The following is a 17,056-nucleotide window of genomic DNA, read 5'->3' as shown; positions in this document are numbered from 1 at the left end:
AAATGAGTTTCACGGCCTTATGTGTTAACATTTTAACAAAACAGACATGTACACTGAACTCTAATACATGTACCAGCCTGGCTTATAGAAAAGCTAGTGTATGCCATGCAGCATCCTGCTCTTCCATAGACACAAGAATGGGAGTGCACCAAGGGCCAGAGCTGTTTCTCCTGTAGCTTGGTCTGACCTGGGACGCCTCCTCACAATGACGAGCAGCCCAAAGGGAAGCTTTATAAGAGCCCCTTTGCTACAACCCACCAGAACCATGAGGATAGCATGACTTGCTTTGGATGGGATGATTAGGTTGGGTGATGTGGAGCGAGGTGGTTTTGAAAGGGTTGGATTAGGAGGAGGAGGAATTTTTTTAAGTGTTTAGTGCTCAAAGACAGTAGGGATGGATGCTTGGAGTCTGTTGACTGATGTTCTGTGTGAGAGAGGGTGGTGGTTTGTGGATTAATTTTGAGGGAAGGGTGAGGGAGGTGGAGGGGAGGCAGAGGGATAGTGTTCAGGCCCCAGATTTTGAAGCCTAGCCTGGATTGTATCCCCCCTCTTCATTCTCTCTCTGCCCATTTACTGTTGGTGGGGTGTATTGGCTCTGCAGGCTCTGCTCCTTCTCCCATGCCTTGGTCACAGTCCAGCTAACTCTGACATGAGCTCCACAAGGATGGTTAGTCGGTGGGAAGATTGTGCTTCCGCTTAGTACATACAGCTGTATTAAAACTAATCACAATCCAGTGCATAGGGAGCCAAATGAGTATAAATCCATGGGAGAAACTGGCTCAGTAGTGGCCAGCCAGAGCAACAAGGACCATGGCTTTTTATAAAAGAACTCCGAGTTATGTTTTTTGTCACTGAAGTCATGTGTGGGATGTGCATCCAGTCTCAATTTCTAGTGTCAGGGGGTAGCCGTGTTAGTCTGTATCCACAAAAACAGCAAGGAGTCTGATGGCATCTTAAGGACTAACAGATTTATTTGGGCACGAGCTTTTGTGGGTAAAGCGTGGTGTTTTATCCACGAAAGCTCATGCCTAAATAAATCTATTAGTCTTAATTTCTGTTAGTGCTACCACTCTTAAGTGTTTGAATACTGCAGACGTTTGTTGTTCAGTGGAACAATAAGTCCATGTACTACAAAATTACCTTTCCATGTGTTTGTTTTTCATTACAGACCCTAAATTATATAATTTCCAAACAGTTCCAGTCTCTGGCTTTACCCTTTATGGTAACAGTAGCTATTCACTCATCAGTTCCAGAATGAACTGGGAAGAAGCACAAAAGAACTGCAAGGCTGAATACTCAGAACTTGCCAGTATTTTAGATCCCTACAGCCAGTCATTCCTGTGGCTACAAGTGTTAAAAATCGGGCAACCTGTATGGATAGGTCTTAACAGCAATATGGTAAGGACATCAAATCAATGTGAATATGATGCTGATGATCGATGTCAAATCAGACCTCCCCCATTCCTTGCTCAGGTGTTGTCTGCAGTTATTACCAAGGGCTCTGTTGATGTGCTTGCTTTTGTCTCATAGTTGAGCAGTGATTGTGAAAGAACTCCTACTGTTCCTGTTAGCATGCTTCAAAAGCAGCTTAAGCTATAGCTAGGGAATGGTGAGAGCATGGAAATGGGCATGGGGGAAACACAGAAAAGGGTGTGTGAAGAGGAGATAAGCTGCGGATGGAGTTATATGCCTGTGGAAACACAGTACTGTGAGGAGACCAATAGGAGAGTGGAAGCCATCAAAATGGTGGGGGAGGGAGAGAAGCCATGGAAGAACATGTGGAGAGGTGCAGATGGGGAATCCCGAGAATGGGACAAACCAACAGCAAGTGAAAGGGGGTTGTTTTCCTTTTCAAAACAATGATTTAGCAAAATGGTTGAAGATCCCCAGAGCCTCAAGGCCTGATTCACTGAAGCTGGTGCCTGACTGATAATGAGGAAGAGCAAGAAGTGTTACTGTTGCTTGCCCTCCTTCAGAATGTCCATTGAATGGAGCAATTTTGAACTCCAGGGTGAACGAAAAGGGAATGCATTAAATCAGCTTATCCCCTAGCTGCCCGGGCATCGCACCATTCCCAGTCCATGCCACCCACTTTGCATTTCACCTGACCCCCAGACTATTGGCAGAATGTGGGCCACTTCAGGCTGCCTTCTTGGCAGACTTCTCTCTACCAGATGCCTGCAGATGTATAAAACTTGGGCTTGGGAACACTTTGGGCTGAATTTACGGCAGAGGCTCATCACACCGTTGTTTGTTCCAGTGGCTAAGGCTGCAGTGCTACCATATCTCTTTACCTACATTCTTAATTAGTTCTCACATCCATTTTGTTGGGAAGCTTTACTCCCTCTGTACTTTGAAGCAGGGGTTTAAATCTGACAGGGGCTGGGGTGAAGGATCTGCTACTTGCCCTCCCATGACAATTTGTGCAAATTTGGCTGAGTTATTAGCCTCTGAAAATTTCAGTTCACCCATGCTCAGCAGGGACTTGTTAGAGTTTGGCAGCTAAGTTATCCAAAGATTCCATCTGCTGTGGGCATGCTCCATTCCCTCACTGTGCCTGCGTGTGACCAGACTGAGCTTGTTCCATCCCTTCTCCTCTAAGCAATTGTGTGTGCTCCATCCCTAGGCTGCAGGGCCAGAGCAAAGACTCTCCCTGCAATGCTCCACTTGCCAGTCAGGGGCCACCAAGATACCAGGCACAGGAACCATGAGCAGAGGGATGACCTTTCTTGTGCTCTCCTTGCTTGGCAGTGAGCTGGAGGAGTAGGAGGAAGCATGGCTGGAATGCACAGGGCTGAGCAGCTGGGGACAGTGCACAGTCAACTTGTGGAACTCCTTGCCTGAGGAGGTTGTGAAGGCTAGGACTATAACAGCATTTAAAAGAGAACTGGATAAATTCATGGAGGTTAAGTCCATTAATGGCTATTAGCCAGGATGGGTAAGGAATGGTGTCCCTAGCCTCTGTTTGTCAGAGGGTGAGGATGGATGGCAGGAGAGAGATCACTTGATCATTATCTGTTAAATTCACTCCCTCTGGGGCACCTGGTATTGGCCACTGTCAGTAGACAGGATACTGGGATAGATGGACCATTGGTCTGACCCAGTATGGTCATTCTTATGTTCTTATGAAGATACTGGGGTGAAGGGGTCAGACTGGGACAAAGAGTTGGAAAGGGTGAGCAATGGAGCTGGGGAAACATTAGGGACTGGAACTGGGTCAAGAAGTTGTGGCAGGGGTAGCAAGGCAAGGGGATGGGGATGGGATAAGGAGTCAAGAGAGGCTGACGGGGTGGGAGATTGAGATAAGGGTGCTGTGGTTGAAGAAACTAGGATGAGGAGTTCAGGAAGGTGGAGAACTGGAACAAGAGGCCGGGAAAGGGAGGCTGACAGGCTGGGTCAAGGGCATGCTGGAGAGACCAGGGCAGAAGGGGTCAGGCTTGGGGAGGCCAGAGGCAGAAAGTCAATGACCACTACCCAAGAGTCTTGAGCCTCAACATTTCACTGATGTCAGCAAATTGTGGCAAAATTGGCTGACACGTGTGTGCCTCTTCTCCCTGCAATGGCTGGCCTACATAGAGGATAACAAACTACTACTGCTGTCAGTCACTCTGTTAGCTCAAGTAGCGGAGGTCTGTGCTATGGAGCCAAAGGTTCTAGCCCTACCTATAAGACCAATGGGAATCAATATGGCTCCACATGGTGGAATTTGTGTTTTTTCAGTTTGCTTTAAACAAACAAAAAACTAGGAAAATACATTTAAAAAACAATGAATGTTAAGAACATTGCTTGTGCAACCTTAATTTGGACTCCTTCCACCTATGTGTTATGCTATAGTCTTTAATCACATGACCACATGCTATTTTTTCCCCACAGTATCCCTGCTTCATTCAGTGCACAGCCTGGAAAGTGCTCACTGAATGACTTGGGGCTGTGCAGTGAATGAGGCTGTTGTCTGCAGGACCACTGAGACATATGTTGCACACGTTAGAAGGTGTATGGTTGCAAGGATGGCCTCATGGTTTAGGTAATAGAATACTCCTTTGGAGAAATGGATTCTGTCTCTGCCCCAGAGTTCCTGTGTAATGCTGGGTGAGTCACTAAATTAACATTTTCACAGGTGATCAGTAAGGCCATATCTACACGGGGCTACTCGGAAGTTAAGGCAAATCAACTAAAGGCGTGAAATCAATGTGCACCGGTTAAAGTGCATTAAACCCACGTGTAAATGCTCTCACTTACGAGTACAGTGACCTTAGGTCACTGTAACTTAATCCCCCTTTGAGCATCCACGTGGGAGTTTAATATACTTTAACTTATGCATTTTAACATCACACCTTTGGTTGATTTGCCTTAACTTTCCTTACTATCCCAATGTAGACATGGCCTTATTGCGTGTACCTGTTTTCTGAGTGCCCAACTTGGGATATTTGGGGCCTATTTTGCAGAAGTCCTGAGTACTCTCAACTGCAACTGAAGTAAATGAGATCTGTGATCTGAACATATAAAGTGCTTTATAAGGCTAAATTACCTGAAAAATCAGGTCATATGCATCTGTCACAGGCCACTCAAAATTAGTGAACACTTTTGACATTAATGTCTCTGTGCACGAGTCCCTGATCTGTCAAATGGGAATAATAATATCACTTCACCTCATTAGTGTTTATGAAGCGCTCAGATACTATAATGATGAACACCATAAAAAAGCCCATTAGGAAATGATTAACTCTGTTTTCAAAGCAGGATTTGAGTAGTGTGCCATAAATAAGGCCTGGGGACATATATTGAACAATGAGGATAAAATCTAATATTGAATAATTGCCCATTCAGTGAGCACCATCCATTCTGTGCTCTGAAAGAAGCAGACATCCTGTGGAAAAAAATAGTGGGTGATCATGTAATTAAAGATGATATCATAATGCAAACCCACAGGGGGTCTGAATTAAAGTTTCATAGACAGACTTATTTCTGACATTTGAGTGCGTGAATTTGTGACCGTAATGTTCTTTTTTTTAAGACAGTTTTTGGATGTAATATTATCTTAATTGTCTTTTGTTTTTAGACTAGTGGTTTTTACAAGTGGACTGATAACTGGAGAATCAAGTACTCTAAGTGGGCCAGTGAGGAGCCAAAACAGAACTTGGCCTGTGTTTATTTAGATGTTGATGGGACCTGGAAGACAGGGTCTTGTGACGAAAATTACTGCTCTGTCTGTAAAAGGTCTGATGGTAAGCAACTGAATTTAGCAATTTTAATTAGTGAGCTTCAAGTTTAAATGCATTCAAGTCTTGATTATCACTACAGTAGAACCTCAGAGTTACAAACACTAGAGTTACGAACTGGCCAGTCAACTGCACACCTTGGAAGTGGAAGTATGCAATCAGGAAGCAGCAGAGACCAAAACAAACAACAAAAATCAAATACAGCATAGTGCTGCATTAAATGTAAATGACTAAAAAATGTTTTAGTTTTAAAAATTACAGTTTAAAAAGGAGATTTGACAAGCTAAGGAAACTGTTTCTGTGCTTGTTTCATTTAAATTAAGATGGTTAAAGGCAACATTTGTTTTCTGTATAGTAAAGTTTCAAAGTTGTATTAAGTTCAGCTGTAAACTTTTGAAAGAACAACCATAACATTTTGTTCAGAGTTACAAACATCCTCCATTCCTGAGGCATTCATAACTCTGTGGTTCTATTATGTATATATAAATAATGAATGTGACTGTTGACGTGTACTCTGCTCTAATATTGGTTTCTTTAAAGGAAATAGTCATTGATACAGTTTCTTCGTGCCTGACAGATGCTAACTAGTGAATTCTAAACATTTTTCAAAGTTTATTCCACAAACTAATTGGTGCATTATGCCACATTGTTTTCAGTCTGTAAGCTGTGGACCCACTGTTGAATCCCTTGCATATCCAAATACTCTGACTTGAATGAGTGTTTTGGATGCTCAAGAATTTCAGAATTAGGCCTTTTCTACTCATCTACAAATCTGTCAGTCCAACAGGAAGTATCAATGGAGATTTATTGGAAAGTCTAATACCAGCTGCCCTGGCTTCTCGGCTCCCCACCCCCACCCCCACCCCCCGAAGCAGGGTCTAGCTGCCTGCAGCTCCCAGCTGGGAGAGGGTTCCATTCTCATCTTGTCTCCCACCCAGGAGCCGGGTCTAGCCACCCAGCTCTCCAGAGGAGTTGGGGGGCAGCTGGGTTCTATCTGCCTGGCTTTCTTGTCAATTTCATGGATTCAACAGCTGATGTAAGGGACACAGGGTCTACACAGATGCTGTGTCACCCTCACTTCACCGACATAAGCCCTACACCTCTTGTGGAGTTGGAGTTATTATAGTGGTATAGTAGAACACTTACAACAGTGGGACAAGGCTGTAGTGTAGATACTGACATAGTTAGACCAACATGAGCTGCCTTGTGTCAACCTAACTGTGTTGTGTAGACCAGGCCTCAACTAAAGTCAGTGCAGTTACCCCAATGTAAAACCTCCACAGCAGAGTAGAGAATCTGGCCCAGATCATGAACCATGACTATCTGAGGTTCTTTTTCATGGTATCACGGTCAAATTAATAGTGGCTACTTTTGGTAGAGTATATATGTGTTTTCAGTAACATATCTGAGAAGCCCTTATTGATTTCATACAGCATGGTTTCTTCTCAGTTTTAGCCCCTACTGAACCTCCACAACTCCCTGGAAAATGTCCTACATCTGACATACGCAGATCTTGGATTCCCTTCCATGGTCACTGTTACTACATTGAGTCTTCAGATACGGAAAGCTGGCCCCAGTCTTCCATGGAATGTGTTCGTTTAGGTGAGCGTCATCTTTAATCAGGACATAACAGTTTCCTGCAGGCTCACCACTTATTTTGGGCACCAGCCCTACTATCTGTCTGCCAGCAGTTTGATCTTATCTTCAAAGTGAAAAACTGGGGCACTGTAGGTAAGTAGGCGGGTAGAAAAGAGGTTGGTGGGGAAAGTGGAATTAAAGGAAGCCCTTTCTCCACTTTCAAAATGAAAACTGGGAAACTTTACAGTAAAGATGAGGGTAAAAGAAAACAATATTTATCTCTCAAGCCCCCCCCCATCCTCTTACTGTCTGCCTTTTAGCTTTCCTCGGTTGATGAGCAGAGTCACCTAGTTAATTGGTTAATCATTCAGTCCTTAACCAATTATGTCCTTAATTTGCTTCATGTGGGGATGCTTACCAAATACCCAGAGTGGTGAGTCAGCCTAAGGTTCATCTCACTCCATCACAAGGCCACTGGTCTGAACCTGGCATAGGTTGAGAGTGAATGAAATGAGTTGCTATGTGATTATTGTTTGATGGTGAGACATTTGGGGTTTGAGGAGGGACACATCTGGGCTGACAGTGTCCTGGTCCCTAGAAATAAAACCCACTACCCTGTGCCTATATAGGGAGGAACCAGGATCAACAAGGATTACGAGGCTTTGTTTACTTGTAAAGTGGCATTTGGTTTCCTACCAATTAACCTAGCAGTAGGAATTTAATCAGCTGACTTTTCAAAGGAAGGAAGCTGGGAGTTCAAGATGCAGGTCTGCAAGGACTTCTGTCCAGGTACCTGAGAAAAAGCAGATGTATTTTGGACCCTCTTGGTTTCCTTTTACTTGTTTCAATTTAATGACTGTAAAAGGAGTTCTTGGTCTGTGCCAAAATGAGAGAGGTTCTTGATATTTTGTTCTTTTAAAGTCCTAGTGAACTGAGCACTTCAAGAAGAGGAGATTTGGTTGTTAGTCACAACTCAGAATTTTATGTGGCCTATGTGAAATGAATTGGTGGTCTCAGTTTAATACTTCTTAGATGTTGGTACCCTAGTGTGGGAAATCCACCATAAAAGGAAAAGAACCTAATGCTGGTCTCTTGTAATAATGGGGCCTACAAATTTACCTAATTGTGAGCTCAGCTGTAAGAAGTGAGTAAAGGTTTGTAGAATGTCACAACGACCTATGACATCAATGTTAATAGTAAAAGGTACAAAAGGGAGACGGACTAAATTAGTCCAAACAAAAAGGCTTACTGATACACTTATAGGACTGTGCTGAGATGGTGCCTGGTAAATAAGAAATATTTGGGACTGAAAAACAATTAACCAAAATTGGCATGTTGGTTATTAGACCAAATTGGTGGATAAAATAATAAGAGGATGGGCTATTCCACCCAGTGTTCCCTTTTGTGGTCCTTACAAATAAACTTTTTGTGGGGAAAAGCTGGCTACCAAGATGCTGGCTCACTGAAAGATGAGAGAAGGGGAAAGAGCAAACTTTACCATCATGACTACCACCCCCACCATCTCCTGGGATCCTTGGAGCTATTGGGCCTCCACTGTACTTTTGACATCCTGAGAGAGACCTGCCTCAGACAGAGGGACCCAGATGACACTGGGTCACTGCTACCAGCTTTAGTGAAATCTCAGCCATGTCCTGGGATGTGAGATTGTGTCTCCACCACGTGTCCTTTTCCTTCCCCACCTTGTTTTTTTTTTCTAGCTCTCTCCATTTTCCTTCTGCTTAATAAGGATCTGGCTTAGCCAGTAAAGACTGCATATTTTGCAACATTGCTATAAGGGCAGCTAAATGCAATGCTCTGGGCAGCCCAAAAGTGGTACAAGTTTTCCAGGTCTCAGAGTGGCTGATAAGACCATGTGCTATGTCTGTGTTTTTCCAGAAGTAAAATTGCAAGTGAGAGTCAACAGATACAAACAGTATTTCCTGTTTTAGCTGTTCTTTTCTTCACCCTTTTGTTTTGTCTTCTAGGAAACAGAATTAGGCTTTAACAACAGCTACAACAGCCCTGTCCATTTCAACTAACTTTTTCTCCCTCCCAAAAAAATGAGTTATTACCATTTTTAATACCATCTAAGAGACTGTCAGATGATGGGGCAGGCAGTTCTTCTTAAAAACTCTCTCCACCTAAAGGGAAGGGGAACATGGGATACTGTTAAAATGGAAGACTTGCTTAATACTTTACATTTCACATGCTTTAACCTTTTTCCTCCTTGCTTTCTGTATCTTTAATAAAAGGTTAAAATATTTTAATGATGTGTTTGCCAAGGTACTAAGGTGTCTGAGGACTCTGTGTACTAAACCTTGTTTAACTCTGTTTAATGTTAAGACAGTGACAGGATCATGTTAATATCTTTGATTCTTGGGCCCCACTTTTTCCATCTACATTAATACAACAGGATGTCAGTATTGAGGAAACTGGGACTATGGTGGTAATAAGATCATCCTCTTAATTGGCATATGATGATATTTCTTATTTCCCAAAACAGCTTCTCTCTCCTTCCTTGTTTTGTTTTGTTTTTATCCCCAGCACAAGAGGGAATATATTTTTTTTAAAAAGCTGCATTTTTCTAATTGCATCGTCTCCAGCACGTTAAGCACAGGGAAAGATTGGGGTTAATTGAAAAAATGGAGCATGCAAATACAAAACTAATATAAGATATGTATTGCCTGGAAATAGCCAGTATAGCAGCTCAAAGAAAAGGATGTTTTCCTCTAAAGAGCAAAATACAAGGGCTGTTACTGATCTGTTTCTGGAGCTCCCATTGACTTCGGTGGCAAAAATTAATTACAGTCTATGGCTATTTTAAATGTATCAGGAGGGTTAAGAAAATATCGTCATGATTCTTTCAAGGGGCAGATAATTTTCTATGGTGAAACATGCTTAAATGATGCTTATTTATTAATTTATGTTTTGCAGGAGCCTCTTTGGTTTCCATAGAAAATATGGCAGAAATCAATTTTCTCTTGCACCACTTGGATGCATTTGCAAGTGACTCAAGACAGTTTTGGATTGGAATGTACAAGAATGTGGATGGTAATTATTTAACTTTCAATAGTTATTTACAAATAAGTACTCAAACAGAAGATGGAAATCTGATGTCAAATGTTTAATATTTTTCAATTATAGTACATAAAAAGGAGAAATTATTCAGAAAGGTGACTGCACATTTTATTTCCCTGTCTCTCTCTCTTGTAAATAGAAAAAAATATGCACATATAGTATTTCATCCAATTTATTTCATTTCACACTTTCCTTTCATTCCCGTGACATTTAACCAAACTTAACAGCACCTCAGTTTTTGAAGAAATCTCAGTGTTAAGTATTTATTCAGCAAGAGGAAGTTCCGAAAAGTCTGCTAAAGACTTTTAAAGAAATATATTTCTGTATTAATAGGTTAGGATTGTAATGCTGTTTTGTGCCTGTGAAGCCACAGCCTGTCACAGGGGATAGGGGGAGGTTTTCTGTAGCAGCAACTATTCTTTCTGATATTTTGTCTGAGCTAGATGCAATACCTCCAGAAGCCTTGGAGAGCATGTATAACAGCAGCCTTTGGTATACCATTAATACCACTGCAGTGCAAGGTGAGCATTCTGCTCCTTGCTGGCTGGTTGATCCTGGGTGGTGCAGAAAATAGACAGGAACATGCCACCTTACCAATTTATGCCTTGTGGGCCCACTGGATGTTTTCAGCACAGTTTCTGGTACTAGACTTTCCCAGTCCTAGGCACTGGAACTACAGCTCCCATAAGGCACTGCAACAGCATTTCTGAATCGAACTGTTCAGTTTTCAGTCACAAGTTTTGGCAAAAAGATTAGTTTTCAGTGAAATTATTTTGGTTTTTAATTGCTGAAAATTTCCATGAATGAAAATAATTTGATTTTCATTTTCCATCTAACTCCAAGTCTAGGCACTGCGATCCCTTCATCCTCGAGACACAGGAAGCAGCAGCTATTCCTGCTAGCTGCGCCTGAGTAAGGGAAGAGCAGAGAACAATAGGTGTATTTTTTAAGTCATCCTGAAAGAATCAGGCAGAATTAATTAACTGAGCCAAACCTTGCAAGGGAGCTGATTTCTAGTCTTGGCTCTGATGCAGAGCCAAAACTACAGGGGCTGCTCAGATCCGTGCACCTGAATGACCACAGAGAATACATTGTGGCGCTCCACCACGGTGCGGGCTCCTAGTGCAAATTCTGGTGCAAGTTCCAAGTCCTGGTCTTAGTCTTCAAGGCTCAGTGGGCCTGGCCATTCCATTCATAGTTCACTGAGGCAGCTGTGCTCCTCTAGGACAGGGGTCAGCAACCTGTGGCACTTGTGCCACAGACAGCACAAGAGATGATTTTGAGCGGCACTCACAATGCCCAGGGCTCTGCTACCATCCTGGGGTCTTGGATGCCAGCCCCCTGCTAGCTGTGGTCCTGTCCACCAGCCCTGCTCAGCCCTCTGCTGGCCCCAGCTCCCGGCCACTGGTTCTGTGAGCTCTGCTGCCATGCTGAGGTCCTGGCCGTCAGCCTGGCACTCTGCAGCCACCTCCAGCAGTGGCCCACTGGCCTCAGCCTTAGGCAGTGAGGGGTGCAGTCAGGGGAAGAGGGGGCGCAGCTCAGCACCCCCCACCTTAAAAATTGTTCCAGCATCACTGTACTGGGATATTTTTAAGTCTTGATTTGCTGCTTACATCACTATCACATCATGTGGAACAGCACACTGCATTTGACGTTGTGCGTGCCGTCTGTTGCAATTTTTTTTCCACTGTAAGTTGAGGGGTGCATTTGACAAAATATCAGCTCCTAAGAAAGCAAAGTTAGATGTTCATTCATTTCAGTCTTCTTGGACAACACATTTGGATTTATTCAAAAGAAAGACCATGTTGTTTGTGCTTTCTGTTGTGAAAGTGTTTTTTCTCGCACATCAAGTGTTCGATGACATTTTGAAATGAAGCATGAGAAAATCTTTCTTGACGAAGCAGACAAGAGTGAATCAATCAAAAAAGCAGTAACAGAGTATGAGAAGCAAAAGAAGCATTTTTAAATGCTTGAGCGTAAGTAAAAATCAAGCCACGGAAGGAAGTTACAAGATTGCACAATGCATTGCAAAAAACGGAAAGCTGTTTACAGATGGGGAATGTATAAAAAGTTTTCTCGGCAGTTCGGAGGTTTTATTCAATGATTTGCCAAATAAAGATGTGTATCTGAATAAAAGAACTGCCTGTCTCTGCCAGAACAGTTAAGAGACACATCAGCGAAATGGCAGAAAACATTAACAAGACACAGCAGTGTTCAGTGTCACAGTTGATGAGAGTGTAGATATAAACGGAGTTCCACGTTTGGCAGTTGTTGCAAGATATTGTACTTCTGATTAAATCCAAGAGAAACTTTTGTTGCCTAAAACCCATGCATGGCAAAACAAAGAGGGAAGATATAGCGAAAATTTTTGTAAACCATTTTGAAGAACGAACAGTTGACATCAGAAAAATATTTTGTGTGACAACAGAGGGTGTGCCTGCTATGGTCGAAAACAGAAGGAATTTGTAAAGTTACTTGAAGATTAAATTGGCCACCCGACAGTCAAATTTCACTGTATCATCCATCAAGAAAATCTGTGTGCTAAAATTTCTAATTCAGAGCTTAATAATATGATGAATACAGTGATACAGATTGTTGCTCTATCTGCTTTGATTCTCAGACAGTTTCAAGCACTGCTAGAAGAGATGGACAGTACTTATAATGACATTCCACTTCAAAGCAACATTCGGTGGCTAAGTTGTGGCAAGTTTGGGTGTACTTTGTAAACTGTTTATGCAATCAAGGCCGCCTTGTTGGAAAAAGGACAAAACTACCCCAATCTGGATGATGACAAATGGCTGTGTAAGCTCATTTTTCTAACTGACATCACTGCTCACCTAAACGAACTCAACCTCTGTCTCCAGGGTGCAGGGCAAAGGGTTCTGGATCTTTATGAAACCTGGAAAGCATTTGGTGTAAAGCTAGTAGTTTTTTCTCAGGATATTCAAACTTCGACTTTCCACTACTTCCAACACATAAAAGAGCTATTGACACATTGCACTGTCAGCGTCGATAAGATTGGAATGTACATGCAAGAACTGGAATCAGAATTTTCTGACAGATTTCAAGATTTCCAGCAGTTTGGCCCAATGCTTTCTTTTCTAATTAAACCTGAAAAGTTCAGGGAAAGCGACTTGGATTTGTCTGTATTTCAGTGGATGGTTGTTAAAGATTTCGAAATGCAGCTCATTCAGTTAAGAAACAGAATTGTGGGCATCAGAGTCTGGAGATTTGCGGAGTGCATTTAAAACTACCGAGAGAGATCAGGGCATCTGTTCTGACCTGCTGGATGTCCCTGCCAGTGAAATTTAACTGTTTGAAGAAAATTGCGTTTGCAGTGCCTTCAGCCTTTGGATCCACATACCTGTGCAAACAGGTATTTGCACACATGAAATCTGTCCTCTGTCTCTCTTGGAGCTGGTTAACAACTGATCACTCAAAAGTCTGCGTGCAGCTTAAAGTATCCAAATACGTGCCAGACATTGGAAAATTCAGCAAGGACAAGGATCACACTAAACAGATAAGATCTGCATTTTAATTTAATTTTAAATGAAGCTTCTTAAACATTTAAAAAACTGTATTTACTTTACATACAACAATAGTTTAGTTATACAACATAGACTTAGAGAGAGACCTTCTAAAAATGTTAAAATGTATGACTGGCATGCAAAACCTTAAATTACTGTGAATAAATGAAGACTCGGCACACCACTTTGAAAGGTTGCTGACCTCTGCTCTAGGACAATGCAGCTAACAATGTCCAGGTGAAAACTTACAGACAAAAGGCATTCTCAGTTGTGTTTGCCTGGAAGGAGAGAGAAAACTGAGTCCTATAGAATGTTAATGTATTGATTTAATAAATTAATGAATTCAGTGCTCAGATTACAACAGTGACAGGTGCCGTAGAAATCATATTATATTGTTTTAATCTCTAGAAATAGGTGATCCTTAACCTGTCATTTGTTGTTCTGTATTTTTCATTTTAACTTTAGGAGAATGGACATGGGCAGACAACAGTGCAGTAGAGTTTGTAAACTGGAAAGAAAGAGAGCCTACAGATGGTTATCATGAACATTGTGTTGACATGGATGCCTCAGATGGGGGCTGGAGAAGCTATTACTGCTCTGCTGACAAAAGATTTATTTGTAAAATGCCAAAGAGTAAGTGATATGTTCAGTACAGTGGGTTATTAACAATGACTAATATTTATGCTACAAAATCCTTTGCATTGCGTATTCTGTATGGGTCTGTGTTTGTGGTAGATATTCTGATCCTACTCCCATTGAAATCAGGGGTGAAACTCCCATTTAAGGGCAATTGCTCATAGAGAAGGGGCCCGGGACTCCTGAGTTCCACTCCAATCACCCTTATCCTTAGTGTCGTGGAAGAGCAGGCACTAACCAAACCAGGCTCTGTTGTTAGGGAGGTGGAGAGGGCACAACCAGAAGGGTTTAGGGAGGAGGAGGAGCCAAAACAGAGGAGTTGCAGATGAGATGTGAGGGGAAGAACTTGAGAAGAAGTTAACTAGGGGTGAGAGGACCCAGAATGACAGAGCTACTGCTGAGAGGGAGGAAGGAGATACTGCCGAAAAGCAGCAGTGAAAGGATGTATGTAACTGTGAGGTAAGTAGAGGGGAAGATGTGCCTAGGACCCCATGGAAGGAAGATGGGAATTGTCACCTAATTGTTTTTCTGTTGCCCCCTTGGTCTTGGCATCTTAGACTTAAAAACACAAATATAGATTTTCAGTTTTCCCCATACTTCAGTGTGAAAAATCTTCAGCTTCTCAAAATGTCATGAAGGCTTGACACTTTGAAGGTGTGAAATCATCCCAAATCAATTGGTAACATTTTTTTCATGCAAAACAAAGAAAAATATCTTTTTTTTTCCTGGATCTAATTTTTAACTGGAATTTGTTGCTTGATTTGGGTAGATGATTCATTTGGATTAAATTAAAGGTGTTATCAGATATTTTGCATCTCCATTATTTTACTTTATTTTAAAATGCAGCGTGTCCAACATAGTAATTCTTCATACAGGATTTATTTACTTTGTGACTGCACAATTTGGTGTAAAATGGAGACTTAAAGATTATGAATATCTTTTTTTGTATTTGAAAGTTACTGAAGTTGAACCATCTGAGAAGCTATCAGACAATAAAGGTAGGATTGCTTTCTTATAAGTAAATTAAAGAGAGACCCACATCAGGTTAAAAATATAAGAACATAAGAACAGCCATACTGGGTCAGACCAGGTCCAGTATCCAAGCCCAATATCCCGTCTTCTGAGAGTGGCGAGTGCCAGGTGCCCTAGAGGGAATGAACAGAACAGGTAATCCATTCCCTGTCACTCATTCCCAGCTTCTGGCAAACAAGCTAGGGACACAATCCCTGCCCATCTTGACTAATAGCCATTGATGGACCTGTCCTCCATGAATTTATCTAGTTCTTTTTCAAATATTTATTTTATTTTCTGACAAGATTGCTGTTTGATACCCAGCTCTGTGGATGTTTATTTGAAATGTATTATTCTGATTATTATATCTCCAACCTGACTAAAAAGCAGAACTCGCCCTTCAAACTCAATTTCATTTTGAATTAAGTATTTAACTGTGTTTTGACTGGACCTCTGCATGATATATTTTGTGACTAGCACTATAGAAGTTATCTGTAAACCGTAATGATGTACAGCCATAAAACTCTGCCTTCAAAACTGTCATTGGGCCTGATTTTCTGCTGATTTTCCACAATTTACATTGACTTGGAGTTATGGGTGCTCAGAACTGTTGGAAATCAGACCCACTGTCAGATCCTAATATATATCATCATAATCCTTAGGATCCTGAGTAATTGCTTCACATTCATTTGCAGTATTGAAGAAAGACGAAACTGTTCCTGCACACCACTTAAGTGGGATGGCTGTTATTCTGGTCCTTCTCATTCTAGTAGGAGCTGGCCTTGCAGCCTATATTTTCTTCAAGAAAAAAAGACACAACCAGTTACCAACAGATGTCTCCTTTGACAACACTCTGTATTGCAATAGAGATGCTGTTCCTGCAGCTAGTGACTCAAAGTATCTTGTGGCCAACATTGAGCAGAATGAACAAGCTATGCTTTAATTCACAAAATAAAAATGATTTTGATAAAAATGAATTCATCTGGACTACATGAACCCTTAAGACAAAGCTGTTTTATCCTGTTAAAATTGTAGTGCATTTTGCAGAGACTGCATTTGTGTGTTACATTCTTTCCATAGTCATGCAAGGTTCTGAATCTACTTGTAGAAGAATAGTTCTGTGGGAGCTATTTAATAAAAGAACGAAATATGACCTCAAGCCACGTGAAAAACATCCAAAACTATCCTCCTGTCCCTAGGTGGTACCTGCAATCCCTATCAACCATAAAAAGAACCAGCCTATCATGCTGATTATGAGAATAATCATTACAGACTCTTCAAAGCACTCAGAAAAGCAACTGTCTAATTCTATTGGAATCGTGCAAATCTCACTCCAGAGATCCAGTACTCCATGCTGGTGCCATTGTATTTCACTTCAGCATATAAAAAAAGCCTTTTTTTGTTGTATAACTTCAGTTCAGATGACTTCAGAACACCTGCTCAGCATGTTCTCTTGTAGGGTTTGATCCACTGAAGTCAATGGGATTCTTTTGACTGACTTCCCAGAGCATTACATCAGGCCATAAGCGCTAACTCCATGGGTACTCCAGCCCTGGAGCACCCATGGGGAAAAATTGGTGGATGCTCTGCACCCACCGGCAGCTCCCCGCCACGCCCCCATGCCCCACCTCACCTCTAGCTCCACTCCCCCTCCTCCCCTGAGCGCATTGTGTCCCACTTCTCCTCTCTCCCAGCACTTGCTCCTGGTAAACAATTGTTTCATGTGGCAAGCACTGGGAGGGATGGGGGAGGAGAAGGAACGCAGCACGCTCAGGGGAGGAGGCGGGGCCAAGGTGGGGATTTGGGGCAGGGGTTCAATGGGGACAAGGAGGGGGTGGAGTTGGTGTGGGGACTTTGGAGAAGAGGTTGCAATGGGAGCGGGGCAGGGGTGGAGTTGGGACAGGGCTGGAGGTGGGGGGTGTGCTCAAGCACCCCTCGGCAACAGGAATAGTTGGCACCTATGGATCAGGCCCGTTCTTGCTGTTCTTTTAGTTCTGCATTTTATTT

The 17,056-nt window shown here is 42.2% G+C and overlaps 1 protein-coding gene across 1 annotated transcript in view; it reads left to right on the top strand.

Moving 5' to 3' along the window:
• Nucleotides 1–16,790, top strand: part of LOC142045751 (macrophage mannose receptor 1-like) — a 54,632-nt gene extending 37,842 nt beyond the window's left edge. The window contains exons 24-30 of the mRNA XM_075062310.1: nucleotides 1,169–1,398; nucleotides 5,060–5,225; nucleotides 6,669–6,821; nucleotides 9,732–9,848; nucleotides 13,868–14,035; nucleotides 14,995–15,036; nucleotides 15,745–16,790. Coding sequence (XP_074918411.1) covers nucleotides 1,169–1,398; nucleotides 5,060–5,225; nucleotides 6,669–6,821; nucleotides 9,732–9,848; nucleotides 13,868–14,035; nucleotides 14,995–15,036; nucleotides 15,745–15,992 — 1,124 coding nt within the window. The 3' untranslated portion in view covers nucleotides 15,993–16,790. The remainder of the gene's footprint in view (nucleotides 1–1,168; nucleotides 1,399–5,059; nucleotides 5,226–6,668; nucleotides 6,822–9,731; nucleotides 9,849–13,867; nucleotides 14,036–14,994; nucleotides 15,037–15,744) is intronic.
• Nucleotides 16,791–17,056: the final 266 nt, after the last annotated feature.

This window comes from Chelonoidis abingdonii, chromosome 2 (assembly GCF_003597395.2).
Source record: "Chelonoidis abingdonii isolate Lonesome George chromosome 2, CheloAbing_2.0, whole genome shotgun sequence".
In the NCBI taxonomy this organism is placed as follows: Eukaryota; Metazoa; Chordata; order Testudines; family Testudinidae; genus Chelonoidis; species Chelonoidis abingdonii.
This window is presented reverse-complemented; position numbering and strand designations above follow the sequence as displayed.